This window comes from Neovison vison, chromosome 12 (assembly GCF_020171115.1).
Source record: "Neovison vison isolate M4711 chromosome 12, ASM_NN_V1, whole genome shotgun sequence".
In the NCBI taxonomy this organism is placed as follows: Eukaryota; Metazoa; Chordata; class Mammalia; order Carnivora; family Mustelidae; genus Neogale; species Neogale vison.
Window position 1 is genome coordinate 63,567,176 of NC_058102.1, and position 17,989 is coordinate 63,585,164.

The 17,989-nt window shown below is 35.6% G+C and overlaps 1 protein-coding gene across 1 annotated transcript in view; it reads left to right on the forward strand.

Annotated features, from left to right (window-relative positions):
- The window catches only part of SLCO1B3 (solute carrier organic anion transporter family member 1B3), a 28,071-nt gene extending 13,924 nt beyond the window's left edge, over positions 1–14,147 (forward strand). Inside the window, exons 9-13 of the mRNA XM_044226703.1 lie at positions 1,469–1,634; positions 3,212–3,396; positions 8,367–8,431; positions 11,220–11,337; positions 13,934–14,147. Coding sequence (XP_044082638.1) covers positions 1,469–1,634; positions 3,212–3,396; positions 8,367–8,431; positions 11,220–11,337; positions 13,934–14,147 — 748 coding nt within the window. The remainder of the gene's footprint in view (positions 1–1,468; positions 1,635–3,211; positions 3,397–8,366; positions 8,432–11,219; positions 11,338–13,933) is intronic.
- The last annotated feature ends 3,842 nt before the right edge of the window (positions 14,148–17,989 follow it).

Genomic DNA, 17,989 nt, shown 5'->3' on the forward strand with positions numbered 1-17,989 from the left:
TCAATCTCTCAACCCGGAGATCATGACCCGAGATGGAATCAAGAGTTGGACACTTAAATGAGTGCACCACCTAGACACCTCCTGTATTAAAATTTTTTAGAATTTACTTCTGATTATATAGCTATCAGTGTCAATATGTAGAACCCACTTGGACAAAAAACCTTTGAGGTCCCCAATAATTTTAAGAGTATGAAGAGCTACTGAGAACAAAAGGTTTGAGAACTGCCATATGAATTTTCCCCCCAATATCCCAAGTGGCTGGTGTTATTATCTATGACTTACAAATGGTAAAGCTGATTTTAGGAATAGTAGTCACAACACCCTGAAGTGGCAGAACTAATATGAGCTCAGGAATATCTCATGGCAATGTCTGGATTTGGTCATTAATCATTATGTTTTATTTTTTTTAAGATTTTATTTATTTATTTGACAGACAGAGATCACAAGTAGGCAGAGAGGCAGGCAGAGAGAGAGGGAGGAAGCAGGCTCTCTGCTGAGAGGCTCGATCCCAGGACCCCAGGATCATGACCTGAGCTGAAGGCAGAGGCTTAACACACTGAGTCACCCAGGCTCCCCAAACATTATGTTTAACATCTCCCAGTTGTATGTTCCCAAACAGAATTAGGTATTAGATGCATTTTAGTAAAATTATTGGTAATAGACTTTATGAATTTCTGAATCTCCTTCTTCATGTAAATTACTTCCTTATTCAAAGATAATTTATCAATTTCTCAATTATATCAAAATTTTTATGAATTTTTATGAATTTTAATCTATAATCAGAAAATTAATTATATAAATAATTCATTTTTTAAACTTTAGCTTTATTATAAGATTATATTTTACAAATAACCGTGTTTTACAGATAATCATTATGTTGTCATTTCATTTAAAAAGTGTATAGAGTTTTTCTAGTCTTTCCCAAATCATTTTATTATTCTTGATTTTTTAAAAAATTGATCCTTAGGGGTTCTGAAATTCTTATGTAGTTGAAATATAGATTTTAAAATTTGAAATAAATAACACAGATTCATGAGACTTTACAGTTAGCTGGGAAGAACTTTAGTCTATCACCTTATTGAAGAGAAAACTGAGTCTCAGAGAAATGAAGTGACTTGTTTAATGAGTAATTTCTCAGTAGAATCACAAAGACCTCTCATATAAATTTTATGGAACTTCTTTATGTCTGGGTAGGATAGGAGGTGTTAAGTTAATAAATAGTATATAAAAATGCCTTTTTGACATCATCACTCATCAAATTTCACGGTCTCATTAAAGTCCAATTGTTTTCTTTGTTTCTCACCTTCCATCCTTCCTCCCTCTTCCTCTCTCTCTTCCTAATGCCCTTCTCCTTTTCCTCCTTTCTCTTGGCTTTCCTTTCCCATCCTCTCTTTCTCTCTTCTCCTCTCTTCCCTCCTTCTTCTTTCTCTCTCTCTCTTTTTGGTATGTGTCTACCTTATATTTCCAGAAATAATCCAGTGGCATCTCATACAAATGTACCACTTTCTAATTGCAACTCAGACTGCAATTGTGATGAAAGTCACTGGGAACCAGTCTGTGGAGACAATGGAATAACTTACATGTCACCTTGTCTAGCAGGATGCAAATCTTCAAGTGGCTATAAAAATTCTATGGTGAGTATTTGTTTTTACTCTCTCTTCTCTCCTTGATCAACATCGCAGATTTGATTTAACAATTACTTATCAAATCTATAAGTAAGGTCTCTAGTAAAAAGAGAATAGACAAAGACTCCTAATATTGTCTGTCATTGTGATGGCTGTGCTGTTGGTAAATGAAAGCCTCACATAAAATCCTGCTCGAAACACAGATAGGTTTTCCTGTTGCTTAAATCTCATTTGAGATTATTCCCACTTTCCCTCCTTGAGTTTATGAGAACATGACCTTCTGGAATTTAAATGCATTTAGGACACCTAGGAAGCACCTCATTTTACTAATTAGATTAAATTAGAGGTACTTTATCCTTCGGAAATTAGGGGAAAGTTCTGATCCAACCACTTGTTAGTACTCCCTTCCTTTCCAGAACAAAAATCTATATGCCATTTTGCATGTAGTTCTGACAAGTTTATCTTTAGGCTCACTACACTTTCACTTTTCAAAAACTTAATCAAGACTTCATGCTCACTTTGTCCAATTCTTGGCTTCGAATTTTGATTTCTCCAAGGGTGGCACTTCTATCCTAGATAATTTGGGCTTTTGCCTACCTATTCCTAACATTTTCAACAGAAATGTCATTTCCTTCTTCACTCAAAATATTTCCTTCCATGAAAACTATGGGCTCTTCCTAATTCCCTGAATTTATTTCCAGTAATTGGGGATTGGGTATCATGTTCTCTATTCCACTTCCAATCTACTGAGTATCTCACAAAATTGAGGAGCCATATCCTGGGCCATTTTCTTATCACCAACATTAGTATAATCAGCTATGATCATTGCTCTCTACCACACAGTTCTGTCTTTGATTTTTAAACTTTTTCTATCTTTTTCTTGTCCGTAATGCTACTAATTGTATTGTTGAAGGGCACTGAGAACTTTGAAGAATAAAGCACCCGGATTCTTTGAAGCCAGGCACAAATTTGCACAAATGTGACCAAAGGACCATACTTAAAAACTCATATCTTGGGGCACCTGGGTGGCTCAGTGGGCTAAAGCCTCTGCCTTTGGCTCAGGTCATAATTTCAGGGTCCTGGGCTTGGACCCATTCTAATGGGTAGCTCTATTGTTAGATTTTGCTCCCCACAAAACTATAGTTTCTGGATTTTTTTAGTAATCCTTCCCTTCCCTTCTCTTCCTGCTCCTGACACTTAGTAGCATTGTTAAGAACAGTACCTAGGTGTTTTATAGAAAGTATAAATGAGAGGGAGAAAAATTTATTTAAAGAAACATATATTAATGAGAAATTATATACAGTGTTTCAAACATTAATTTTTTTCTATCTTTTCCTAATTTTTAATTTAGGTATAAATTAAATGTTAATAGCAAATTGAATATTTTGTTGTTGTTGTTTAGAGAGGAATCCAGGAACTTTTTGCCTTTCAACTATTAAACAACTGTATTTTCAGAATACTTTCTTTAAGCATTGTAAATAATTTAGCTTGAATAGATGAGACTTCTTTAAATATAATGAAATGTATTTATAGCCCAGCCATATCTTCTAAATATATTCTGCAATATTTCAAAAACTATTTTTTAGGTGTTTTATAACTGTAGTTGTGTGGAAGTAACTGGTGTTCAGAACAAAAATAATTCAGTGACTTTGGGTGAATGCCCAAGAGACAGTCAATGTACAAAAAAATTTTATATCTATTTATTGGTGCAAGTCGTGAATTATTTTTTCTCTTCATTGGGAAGCACCCCTACTATCATGCTGATTTTTAAGTAAGTATGACATTTTAAAAACATTTTTATTTATATTAGACTATCAATACACCTAATAATGTACATATTTTCCATAATATATTTGGAACACAAATTTGTATTTTGTTCTTTATCTTAGTAAGTCTTAGCTTTTCAATTTAGGATCTCTTGCAGGGTAAAGAGGGTTTTACAGATCATTGTTTCATTAATGTCATTTATATATATATTTACTTTTTTATTTTTTATAAACATATAGTATATTTTTATCCCCCAGGGTACAGGTATGTGAATCACCAGGTTTACACACTTCACAGCACTCACCATAGCACATACCCTCCCCAATGTCCATAACCCCACCCCTCTTCCTCAAGCCCCCTCCCCCCAGTAACCCTCAGCTTGTTTTGTGAGATTAAGAGTCACATATGGTTTGTCTCCCTCCCAATCCCATCTTGTTTCAAATATTTATTTTTAATGACATTATACACTTATAATTTATGTTTATGTTTTAGAGATCATTGTTTCATTAATATCTTTTATAATGTCATTAATTAGGTTACGTTAAACATTACCCTTGTCAAAAACATATACTAATCTCTCACCAGCCTTTGATTTTATTGAAGAAAACTTCTGTGAAGCAGACTGTAGAATAAAAATATAAACCTCAGCCTATTAATAATTTTCCAATGCTTATATCATAAGGCTGTTATTAAAATTAGACTAAGCATTAGTGATAATAGTCACTGATTCAATCTATTCTTTTTGTGTGTCAGGCACAATTATAGGTGCTAAGGACAGAACTGTGTGAGCAAAGTAATGAAGTTCTTGCTTTCACGGGTGGTGAGGGATGAGGGACTGGTCAGGGTAGAAGGGAAGAAACAATAAATAAATAAGCAAGTAAGTGTGTAAAATAGAAGTGTTAAGAATTAGGAAGAAAAATAAATCAGCTTAAGAATATAAGGGGGGGGCAAATAAATGGTACTAATTGAGATATTGAGCATTGGAAGTCATTTGATAAGAGACCTGAAAAAAAATGAGTGTGCGAGCAATGTTGACTTGGGGACAGGTGAAGAGCATGGTCCAGAAAATACACATCCTGTGGGGCACAGTAACAACTTTGGAGTTTATTCTAATTGTACTGAGAAGCCAACAGAGATATTTGAGCATTAGAATTATACAACTGACTTATCCAATTAGAAGATCACTCTGGCTTTGGAGTGGAGAAGAAGTTTTTGGTATGCAAGAATGGAAACAGGGAGGAGAGAATGCTATGATAGTTCTTCAGAGGATGGCAGTTTGCTTGAGGACTGTGATGGTAAAGGAAATAGAAAGTGTTATGAATCTCAGTCTTTGTTCTGTTTTTAAGGCAATGTCAATAGGATTTGCTAATGGATTGAGTGTGGCAGGTAAGAAAGAAAGTTTAAGGATGATCCCAAGGTTTTAGCCCTACTTTGAGAAGATGGTAGTACTGTTGAACAAACTAGTGAGACTAGGGAAGTGTAGTTTGGAGAAAGTGGAGAAGTAAGACTTTGTTCTATCCCTGTAAATCTGAGATGCCTATTAGAGGTGGAGACATAAATTTTGGAATCAGGAACATACAAAAGCTGTTTAAATTTATGGCACTTTTAAGATCTTCTAAGGACTGAGTAAAGATAGAAACAAGATTTCAGAATCCAGGTCCAGGCACTCCATCTCCAGAAACCGAGAAGAGGAGGAGAATCTATTGAAGAAAACTGAGAAGGAGGTCCCATGAGGTTGGAGAAAAACCAAGAGCGCGAGTCATGCAAGTTAAGGGTTAGGAAGACATCACTGGATTTCATTTTGTGCTTGTCACTGATAGCCTTAAAAAAAATAATGCATAGGGGCGCCTGGGTGGCTCAGTGGGTTAAAGCCTCTGCCTTGGCTCAGGTCATGATCTCAGGGTCCTGGGATCGAGCCCCGCATCGGGCTTTCAGCTCCTCGGAGAGCCTGCTTCCTCCTCTCTCTCTGCCTGCCTCTCTGCCTACTTGTGGTCTCTGTCTGTCAAATGAATAAATAAAATCTTTAAAAAAAAATGCATAAAGATGGGGGTGGGGGGGGAGAAAGCTACTTTGCAAAGGATCTAGAGAAAATGCAAGAAGGGGAAGTGTAGATAACCAATAAGAAAATTATTTTTATGAGTAGTGTTATAAAAAGAAGTAGAGAAAATGAATGGTAAGTTAGCAGGGGTGTGACCTCAAGATTTCTGTTTATACTAGATATTATAGCATGCTTATGCACTGATGAGAATTATCCCATAGAGAGGAAGGTGAGTGATAGTGTAGAAAAGAGAGGGAACAATTAAAGGCAGAACAATTAAAAGGGATATAACAAGTACACAGAGTTTACTCTGTAATAGAAAGGAGTATCTTGGCACCTGGGTAGCTCAGTGGGTTAAGCCTCCTCTCTTTCTCCTGCCTCTCTGCCTCCTTGTGATCTCTCTGTCAAATAGATAAATAAAATCTTAAAAAAAAAAAATAGGAAGGGGATGTCTTCTATGTGGTAAAAATAAAATGATTGACATGTAGATTTAGTCAAGCAAAGCTATTGAAATTTTGTTCTGATTGCTTCTAATTTTTCTGTTAAATAAAAAGCAAGGCAATCAGCTAAGAGGAAAGAGGAATAAGAAGCTTAAGAGGATATCAGGAAATGGGAACTAGTCATCTTAAAGGCTGGGAGAATAAACTGGAAAGATGAACTAGTAAAATACAGTAGGTTTGTACTAGAGGCCCTGAGGTTTTGTGTTTCAAATGAGCATAGAGTATTTGAATGATTTCCTCCAGCCAGCAGTTCTCTAGGTATAGGTGCAGAAAAGGTGGGGGTTGGATGAAAGCATTTTTGCTCGCCTGAGACAGTAAGGCTTGGGAAGGATAGGAAAGTCCAGGGCCTATGAAAGGAATGATTATATCTCGGAGAGAGCATGGTGAGAAAACTGAGGACATGAAAATGGAGATGACCTGGCACTAAGTAGGAGGTGGCAAGGGCCTGAAGAGCCCTGTGGGCCTGAGGCTTCTTGGAGAGAGTGAGTTTAAAAGTTGAGAGGTATGCTGAGTGAAATAAGTCAAGCAGAGAGAGTCAATTATCATATGGTTTCACTTATTTGTGGAGCATAACAAATAGCATGGAGGACAAGGGGCGTTAGAGAGGAGAAGGGAATTTGGGTAAATTGGAAGGGGAGGTGAACCATGAGAGACTATGGACTCTGAAAAACAATCTGAGGAGTTTGAAGTGGCGGGGGGGTGGGAGGTTGGGGTACCAGGTGGTGGGTAATATAGAGGGCACGGCTTGCATGGAGCACTGGGTGTGGTGAAAAAATAATGAATAATGTTTTTCTGAAAATAAATAAATTGGGGAAAAAAAAGTTGAGAGGTGCTTCTAGTGAGGGTGTGTTCAAAACTGAGAATTAGGGAAGGTGTATTGATTAGCATGACCATGGGGTAGGTGAGGTAAGACCAAAGGAGTGAAGAGGTCAAGAAACCCAGAGGCCAGATCATTGGAGGATGGTCTACATGGATTATTATAATTAGGAAAAGTGGCAGCTGTAGTTTCGGAAAAAAATGACAGAGAGCCTAGTACTAAAATCTCCAAAGAATGATCACAAGAAACGTGATGAAGATACTAGTATCTGTAGTTACAGAGTCTATAGGCAGGAGGAGGTTAGGGAATGATACATTAGGATAGCACACCACTTGAGGGGAGTTAGAAGTTTTTCAGAGGGGGCACTAGGGTCTGGAGGTGTTTAAAAGAAAAAGAGCAAGAAGGACATCTACACTGAGGCCCAGTAAGATTGCAGAGAAAACCAGCCCTTTAAGAGTTGTATGGAAAGAGCACCATCGGGGGCAGCCAGGCTTCATTAGAATAAGAAAGCGAACGGGTTCTTAAGAACTCAGGATCTAAGGATTTTGCGGGTAATGGGGAGCACAAGGGAAGTTTGAGTGATATAAAAGGAGCAGAGACTGAGTGTGATTAAAGTATGATCTAAATCATGTGTGTGTGGGGGGGAGAGCCCAGCAACCCAGGAATATGAAAACCAGTGCCCGTGCTAAAAGAGGTTACGTAACTTCTCCAAGTAACTCAGTCAATGTGAAACACCATTTATCTCTTTATTCAAGAAGAACTAGCATGGAATATCTCAGGGGGCGATTGGCAAATCGACTACATCTACTTTTTTCTGTGAACAAGTAGAGTCATCCAAACAGCTCAAGAAAAAACAACCATCACCTTTGTATCACTTAATCAAATATTTCAAAAGAGATAAGGTTTTTGAGCTTCCCCCTATCCTGCCACTGCTGCTGGATAATTCGTTTCATATGAAGTGTTTCAAGCTATCACAGGAATATCACAGAATGACATGGTAGTGTCATCATCTTATTGAACACAGAACGTGGAATTATGGAAACAAATTTCCAAATGCAAGTGAGTTAATTTCTAAGAGAGGATACAAATGTGCTTGCTCCCTTTTAAATGACTTTAAATACACTAGACACTAGAATACAAGTAACTTTTTTGACCCTCCTGGTTATATCACATAGTTCATGAATCATATTAGTGAACTTTGTTGTTAGTAGCAATGGCAGAAATAAGACGGTAAAAATGTTCTCATTCCAAGATCTTAATAAAGGGATCGCTGTAGAATATGGCCTGTGTCAATTGAATGGGTCACATGAGAACTGTTTCTTCATAAGCATAATAAAGTCTGTTCCCACCACACACTTACAGAATTTCAAAGGATCAAGTGTGAAAATGTAAAACTGTCTTGAAATCTCAACATGCTGAATAAATAAAAGAATAATAATTATTACTCAGCTCTTTGCCTTTTAAAACAACTGAAAATAAAACTTGAAATAATGTCAGCCATTCACTTGAAGGTTTTCATCTGATCGTGAAAAACAATGCCACTGAGAAATGTTTTCATACTGAACTTGGTTTGGTATTTTGGAGATGTTTAATGTGCCTTTGCCTTTATCTTATTTCAGAACTGTTCAACCTGAACTGAAATCCCTTGCAGTGGGTTTCCATTCACTAATTATACGAGCATTAGGTATGTTAAATATACAGATTAAAAATTTAAGATATACATTTTCGTATCAAAGCTCACAACTGGATGCAATTAATTTCCAGTCACAAGAAATTTTTAAAGGTGTAATTTAAAATAATTGTTATTTTTGGTGATAAAAAATAATGAGACAGAGGAAATCTAAGTAACTTAAAAGAGACGTTGATCATTAATTCTAGTCCAAGTCTATCTTTAACTAGAACAAAAAGTCATAATATTTGTTTTACACTCCTTCTAACACCAAGATAGGTGTTTTTCAAAGTTTTTCTACTTTCAGACTTAGGAATATTACTTCCCATAGGCAGAGTGGAGGGCCTTCCACATAAGGAGGGTAATGCCCAAAACAGCTTGGAAGCCTGGGAACCCAGTCATGCCGAGATTGCATGATTTAAGAGAACTTTTTGTTGCTCTGCTTCCCACTGCCCACTTCTCTAAGTCTGGGGAAGTTGATCTTTATCAGAAGTTAAAAATGCAAGAGGAAATGGGAACTAAATTTGTAGGTAGGACTGAGCACCTTGGACTAAGGGAGTGCTCTGAATGAAAGCAAGCCCAGGATATTGTGCTTTTTATTGTTTAAGAGTATGCCTTAGACTTCAGAGGTAAGAATTCTATTTCTAAATATTCAAATGAGGTGATTAACACAAGATTTAGGAAATCATCCTTTTCCCCTTACCCCTATGAACTTGCCATTTACACCACAGAGATTTCTGTTGTTAGCTCTACAATTTCTGACCTCACTCCTGTGTGTGCCCCTTTAAGACGTATTAACAATAATATGCTTGCTCCTGAGAAGTAGAAAAAGAGCCCCATTCATCTAGGGGTTGGGATTGAAGACTGACCATGGCCTGGAGGCAAACACGGATGGCAGAAGGAAAAGGAAGTGGGAGGGGTCAGTCCCTGGGATCCTTGCAAGCAAAAGAAAGAAGCAGAACTCTGGCTAAGTGCAATGGAGAAGTTGTCCAAGAAGTATATTTGGGGAGAAGGCCATAGATCCTCAGAGGTCAAAAGAGGAAATATAAAGGTCTTGGAGAGAAGAAGATGGAGGTGCTGCAGGATTACCCTCTAGTTCTCATCCCAGCCTTCTGTTCTATCCTTCTCTGCTCTTGCATTTCTGTCTGTCCTGGCAGCTTCCTGCCTCCAAATACAATGGAGATACCTCTCTTCAATGGAGAATGTTGGAATCTAGGACTCCCCTTTAGATGAAGAAATAAGATGAGCCTAGTGGAAATTCTTCTAGTGACGTAAAAGAGAACAAAGGGAATTTTGCAATCCTAAATGGGAGCTTACTGTTTTGGTATGTCCAATATAGGGCACAGTAGAACCTAACTACTTTTTGGAAAAAATACTTCCTGAGTAGTAGTCTTCAATTCACAAAAAGCTGTCTTTAATACAACACATGTGTAAGTTGTGGGAGATCTATAGAGCATATTAAACTGAAAAGGATATTTGGAAAATAGATTATTTGAAGTTTCAAAATTCCAGTAATGATTAAGACCAAGCTGGCTACCTAAAACATTTAATGAAAAGTTTGGCATTAAAACCAGTGGCATTATATGGGAGAAATAAATTATTGACATGTATTTTTCATTTTTAAAATGGTGGCTGTTTGTAGAAAGATATAAATTTCTTACACATTTTCTTAGTACCAGTTTTTCTCAGATATGTTTGGTCCGAGGCACCAGTCTTTTGTCATCCCAGATTTCTCTTTCTTAGAAAAATGAGATTTAGAAATAAATGGAATCAATACAACTTTGAAATATGAATCACTACCATTTTTATGTAACAAAATAAAAATTGAAAGTCACTCATCAAAATACAAAAAGAACAAAGTAAAATCATGACCACTTCAGATATACCATATGGAATATAGATCTCTACCAGCATGTCTCTAAAATTTGGGTCAAATTAGCAATACTTAGAACTAGGAGTGTATCTCAGAATTTATTAAAACAGCCGTAAGCAGATGAGTGCTTCTGCTGTAAGACAACATCTGTGTTTCTAAAAAAGCCCTGCATTCTGAAAAATCATTCACTACAGATAAAAATTAGCTTAGGCACAGACACCAGACACCCAGGTACTGTGATCAGAACATTAACAGAAATGAAATTCAGCCACAGGCCCTAACTTGGCCAGCCTATACTGCTTTGGTGAAGTATTAAAAATGCATACAATTAATGGAGAGAAAATGCAAGATTGTGACAAAGTGGAGCTCTGAGCCAAGAAAGAAGGACATGTCAAGAGCCCAGTATACTATGAAACTGGGCCTGTACTTCTCAAGAGGGGGAAGTGCTAGCTTTCTTAAAACTGGGGTTGAAAACTCTCCTGACTTTGCAATAGTTGCGCTGAGAGGTCTTTCCTTTCTCTGAGAAGGTACAATTCTACTCCCACACTTTTCAGCTCTCCTTGCCTAGGAAAATTATATATGAACCAACATAACTTCTGTGCTGACAACATTCTCCCTCTCTCCAGTTAGGCTTAAGTTAATTGGTAATAATAAGAGGAGCAGAGCATATAGGCATTTAATGTTCCCTCTTCTCTTCCCTCTGTGTGTTGGCAGGGTGAGGGAGATAGCAGATATCTGTGCTATTATATGTGATTTGAGACTTTGAGATTTCCAACAGTCTCAATCCTTGAGTAAATTTACATCAAAACAATGGAAGCATGCTCCAAAATTTTCAACTTTTACTGAATCTAAAATGTATCAATGAAAAATATCACCCAGTTATGTTTGAAACCATTCCTTGGATTGGCCTTTTCTCATCTCACATTGCAGGAGGAATTCCAGCTCCTATATATTTTGGGGCTCTGATTGATAGAGCATGTATGAAGTGGTCAACCAGCAGCTGTGGGAAGCGAGGGTCTTGCAGGATATATGATTCCACATTATATGGGTAAGTTGTCATAAATATTTTTATTAATTGATTTTTCCTTTGATTATATTAATTCCCAAACAATGAAAGGTCATTTTCATTATAATAATAATTATAGCCACCCTTTAATGAATTTTGCCTTCAGTATTTTATCAGGCAACATGGTATCTCATTTTAATAGTTGGAAACTGCAGGAGATGAATGTTTTTCTCCGTTTTCCTTAAATATGAAGAAACAAAGACTCAAAGAGAATGAGTAACTTGTTCAAAATCATACAGCTAATAAGAGAAAGGTCTGGGATTTGTACTAAAATTTGTTTTGTTGTTTCTAAAATCCCTCCTAATACTAAAAAAACCTATATTCAATGATCTTCTGGCTTTTCTAAGAAGAAACAAACTGATGCTGGGGCTCTGGTAATATGTCAATGGGAAGAAAAGAAAAAAAAAGTTTCTATATTGTTCTGTTCATAGGGAAATAACTGGATCGAGAAAAGAAATAGTCGCAGAAGTACCTTAGCCTTAAAAAATTAATTAGAGATTATTCAAACACATGAATTTATAATATGAAACTATGAGTATTAAAAAAATTGTGGTAGAAATATATTTAATTATCTAGGAAGTAGGAATGTGTTTCTCAGTAAGACCCACACCCCTAAAACCACAATAGAAAAAAAATGATTAAATATTTTTAAAACTCTTGTGTCACAAAACTTAAGCAAATTTCGAAGACAAAAGATAAACTGGAAAAAGAACTTGTAACTTACAACCAGACACAAGGCAAATGTTCTGAATATATAAAGAGCTCTTAAAAAGAATAAACATTACCAACGCTGGCAAGGATGTGGAACAACAGGAAATCATATTCAGTGCTGGTGGGAATGCAAAATGATTTAGTCACTTTGGAAGAGTCTGAGTTTGTTATAAAGCTAGACATAGGCTTGTTATATGGTCAAGTAATTGTGCTCTTGGTGTTTACCCAAATAAGCTGAAAACATGCCCACTCAAAAATCTGCACATGAATGTTTATAGCAGCTTTTTTCATCATTGTAAAAAAAAAAAAATGAAGCAACCAAGATGGTCTTCCATGGTAAATGGAAAAAGAAACTGTGATATATTCATACAACAGAATACTCTTCAGCAATAAAAAGAAATGAGTATCAAGCTACAGAAAGATAAGGCAGAATCCAAATGCACATTGCTATGTAAAAGAAGGCAGTCTGAAAAAGCTATATATTGTATGATTCCAACTAGGTGATTTTCTGTCATAAAGTTGGCACCATTCCAACCAGCTACAAATAACTAACACTCCTAGAACTCTTAATACTTTGAAGTTCTCTTATGTCCCTTATCACGTTCCTTTTGGTCAATTGTGTTCATTGCCTAAAGTACTTTACAAGTAATTACCTAAAAATCATCTGAAGTGGAATTTTTAAAAACAGCCGTGTATTCCCCAATGAAGAAACAGCGAAAATGTTAGTCACTTTATGATTTTTTTTATTTAATATTTGTGATAACCAGATAGCTGTTCATTAATTTTATCTAACAAAGACAAATAATAATAAATTCCTACTGCAAGGAATTGAAACCTACATTATGACATCAATCTTAAATCTAAACCCACTTTATTCAAGTTTTCTCAGCTACAGTCACATAACTAAAAGTGCATAGTAATTTTTCTATTTTCAATGGACACTCTGAAAAGTTTAACATTGGGGTAGAACTACTTGACATAACCCCAAATTGAGACAAATGTATTTGATATTTTAAAATATTTCTTTTGTTATTTTTGGTACACTACAACATTATATTGTCATTTTAAAAGATTTAAGCCTAAACAATTCAAAATTATATAATCCCATTTACCTTCAGTTAAACCTAATAATTTTTCAAGGTTTTTGTGCCTAAAGCTTTTCTACATTTAATTAACAATGTCATTAGGCCAGTGAATGCTTCTTAAGCTACTAGGTCAGTAGTTATCAATCTTTCTTGTTCTTTATAATCACCTGAAGAGCCTTAAAAAATACAAATTTCTGTGTCCATCTTCAGAAATTTTTATTTATTGGTCAAGGGCTGTGTGCCCTGGGCATGGGATTTCTAAAATCTCCTTGGATGATTTTAATGTGCAATCTAAGCTAAGGATCACAAGACTTGACCATGTGTGCTAGGTAATTTAATATAGTTTCACTAGAACTTCCAGTAGTCCATGTGACAGCTGCTGTGGACTGTATTTAGCCTATAAACTAAATTTTGGTTCCTATCTAAATGGATTCACTTTGGTGATCTCACAGTCAATTCCTTTATAATCAACATGAACTAATCTGCCTTTGAGAAAGTTAAACATCCGAAATACACCTTACTTTTATGGAAAGCATTTGGGTAGATTGTTAATCACCCTTAGTTTCTGTGGCTTAATATTCCTTTTAAAATAATTTAAAATTTAAAATAATTTAAAATTTCTATCAATAAAAAAAATCACTAGAATTTCTGCCTTAGTATCGTTATGTATAATTTCAAACATCATTTTTTTTTCTTTTAAGGTCTTCTGCATACTGGAGAGAAACACTATAAATTGTTCTAAATACTTCAACATAAAAATTGACTTTTTTCTCTTTTCACAGAAATACCTTCATGGGCTTGATGGAGAGCTTAAGATTCTTAGCACTTATTTTATTTGCTGTATTAATTTCCACTATGAAGAAAATATATCAAGGAAAAGATACCAAGGCATCAGAAAATGGAAGAAAAGATACAAATGAAGTAAACTTAGAATCCTTAAATAATGATGGATATTTTGTACCTTCTTCCAGAGCAGACAATGAAACACATATGTAAGGGGAGAGAAAAAAAATTAGGTGGTTGTATTTCAAACAACATTGTGTGAATTTAATAGCATGGTATTTTGAGCAGTTCTTGGTCTTTCACTAATAGTTCTCCCACCCTTATGATGGTACAGTGAATCACCTGTGAATTTGTAATAATAAACAGACTGTAAATGAAAAGGAATGAGAGCACGCATTGCTTAGGATATAGTTGTGCATTTGAGGTGAAGATTAGGACACATGTTCCATATAAATTTAAAGTGAGAAGTATGGTCAGTATATAATAAAATTAAAAAAATTTGCTCTGGTAATTATAACTCAATAAAACCAGTGATTAAAAAATGGAGAGGAAAAGGGAGGAGAGAAATCAATAAACTAAATTAGGAGAGAAGCCCAATACCTTTTTTTAAGCCAGTTTGGCCCCCATAACTCAAGCATGAAGTTAGTATGATAGAGCCACTAAACTATCATGACATCTCTCATTCATGTATTAAGTCATATATTTCACAGACCTTATTAATTTATAATTTGAAATTGCATTCAGCCAGGAGCCCATGATGCATTTTCTTCCAACCTTCCATTAAAATACTGCTGGAGAAATAGAGATATTTTAGAATTTGCAAGCTATGATTGCCGAACAACATATTACGGAATGTGTTAAGTTTCTTTTAGGACCATGGAAGTGGATTAAGGAAACACATTTACTTGAGAAAGCAAAGCCCATTTAAAAGATGTGTCTTCATTTCATTTGTCTGTTCCTGGAAGACATGGAGTCTGTACCAGATAATTTACCAGCTGTTTCTCAGTTGCATATTTGTGTGTCTGTGTGTGTTTGTTTTTGGTTCACCAAGAGACAGCTTTCACATCCCCAAAATTAGGACAAGAGGAGAGTGGATGAGAACAAATACTTGAATATTCTATTTGTTAGATGACAACAGCTTTATACTGAATACTAAAACTTGTAGTTTTTATACTTAGTAGGCTAAAAGACACTTTCTGGCATTAGAATAACCTGTGAAACTTCTTTTTTTTTAATTAAACAGATTTTTTTTTATTTATTTGACCAAGAGATCACAAGTAGGCAGAGAGGCAGGCAGAGAGAGAGAGAGGAGGAAGCAGGCTCCCTGCAGAGCAGAGAGCCTGATGCAGGACTCAATCCCAGGACCCTGAGATCACGACTTGAGCTGAAGGCAGAGGCTTAACCCACTGAGCCACCCAAGTGCCCAAAACTCCTTGTTTTAGAAGAAACCAATTGTGCGCCCAACCAGAAATTCTCATTCAAAACATTTGTCATACAGCCTGAACATCTCCTTAAAAAAAAAAAAAAAAAAATGTATAGAGTCCCTGGTAAAGAAATACAGAAAAGAAAGCCACAAGATAGAAGATAGTCCTGAGTATAGTAAAGTCACAAAAAATGAATGCCTGCTAGAATCTGAGAATTAGCCTAGAAGTTATATATATTGAACTGTTCTCAAGCTGTAGCCCTGAGAAAGGATTCTTTACTCCCACAAACAGAGATTTGGAAAAGCCACCAACATACTAGGTTACTGTGTTACAAGTCTGATGGGATCTTATCTCAAAAAAGAGAGGAAATTATGAAGCTGTTTTTTAAAACATTGCAAAAAAAAATAAAGGCAACATCTTGAATATTTATATCTTCAACAGTTATTGAATATCAAATATCTTTTAGGCAAAATGAAATATAGTAAATAAAACAAAGGACATTATCTCATAGAGCTTATACTTTAAAGGAAAAGAACATTAAATTAAATTATTAAATGTTATAAAATGATATAATTTAAAAGAATAAATTTATATTTATAAATATATATGTACATTGAAGGAAAAAAACATTTAAAAATATATCTCATATAATCTGATCTACTTCAGAATCCAAGAATCCAGGGAGAATATTAATCCTTAATTCAATGGCATTTATTAAACAGGAATACATATCCTAGGGGGAAACAAGAAGGGGTGGTGATTCAACAAACTTATGAATAAGAGAAAGAAAGTTTGCAAGGATGCAAAATAATATAAGAATGTAGTTAAAACACACATTGGATAGGGTTAAAACAAGACAGTGGCCAAAAAACCAAATCAATGATAAAGAAGTTACCCTTAAAAATCTGAAAATGTGGGGAGAAACAATAAAGAACCAAATTGTGAAGGAAAAAAAAAAGACAATTTAAAGGACAAACTAAAGCATCTACCTAGGAAATCTGATGGTTTGAGGATGGAATCAGATTTAGAAAAGAAGCATTAAAGATTTAGTTGCAGAATGTTTTCTTGCTATGAAGAAACCCTTGAGTATACAGACTGAAAACTCTTTATTTGCACCATATCTTCATGTTCCCATCCATTTTCATGCAGTGGGCCTTTGACTATGATTTTCCTTCCTCCTGAAGTGCTCTTTTTCCCCACTGAATTAACTGATTTTTGGCATTAGATACAGGCTCAATCACCATTCCTTCAATGTCTCTGACTTCTTCACTGCTTAAGAATCCTCCGGTTATATTTGTAGCAGCATAGCACTTAGCAAAAGAGTAATTTTACATTTATTTGTGATTATTTGTTAACTCTTAGTCTCCCCCACCAGTTATAAGCTCCAGGAAGGTAGGAATTGAACATATTTTACCTATGTATTTTATTTCCTGCATTCAGCTTGGTGGCTGACACAGAGCAAATGTTTTATCAATTATTTTTGAGTGAATGAATGAGTAAACTCCCAAAATTCCAGTCATAAAAAATGAATGTTATAAATAAGAGCTAAAAACAACATGCATGCAAAAATTTTAAAGGCTGCATCAAAGTAATTGGATAGGGAGTGAGGGCTTCAGATGGTTTGAAGGTTTTCTTTAGTATTTTAAAATGAAAAAATATATTTTAAAATGTTAAAAAGTGTCCTTTGACTGCCATCTGTGTGCTAAACACAGGAAATTAAAGTGTTTACAAAAACTGAGGTTGCCCCAATTAGAAGTTTATTCTTTTGGAATAAGACTTGGTCTCCTTTCAAATTGGAAGAGATTATGTTATTTTACAGTGTGAGTGGAATTCCAATCTTTTTTAAGAAGCAGGTTTTTGATCGTGGAAATGAAGAACATGAGGATATTCAGAGAATAAGAGAAAAGGTCACAGAAAAGCAAGATTATAAATACCAAAATATATTTTGTCTCTGTGTAGGATTGATATTAATAATGTTTCTATATATTTAAACCTTATGCAAAAATTTTCCTTTGAGTCACATTCATTTAAAAATGTCTTCTTTTTATTTAAGGGAAAGAGAGAGAGAGAGCAAGCGAGCGAGCAGGGGGAGGAGCAGAGGGAAAGGAGACAGAGAGAGAGGGAAAGGGGAGAGAGAGAGAGAGAGAATTCCAAGCAGACTCCTTACTGAGCATGGAGCCAGAAGCGGGGTTTGATCTCAGGACCCTGAGATCATGACCTGAGCCAAAATAAAGAGTAGGATGCTTAACTGACTGAACCACCCAGGTGCCCCTAAAATATGTCTTCATTAGTTTAAAATCCTCTCTAATCATTTGTCTAAGAATCTATTTAATATCTGAGCTTGATTCTGAGCTTGATTTGTCTACTCAGACTGTGTTTTGTTTGGTTTTGTTGTGTGTCATAATTTGTTGTTGAAGGCCATAAATGTAATATAGGACATTGGGAGATGGAGAGGAGAAGGGAGTTGGGGGAAATCAGAGGGGGGGACAAACCATGAGAGACTGTGGACTCTGAGAAACAAACTGAGGGTTTAGAGGTGAGGAGGGCCGGGGGTCGGGTGAGCCTGGTGGTGGGTATTACGGAGGGCACGTATTGCATGGAGCACTGGGTGTGGTTCATAAACAATGAATT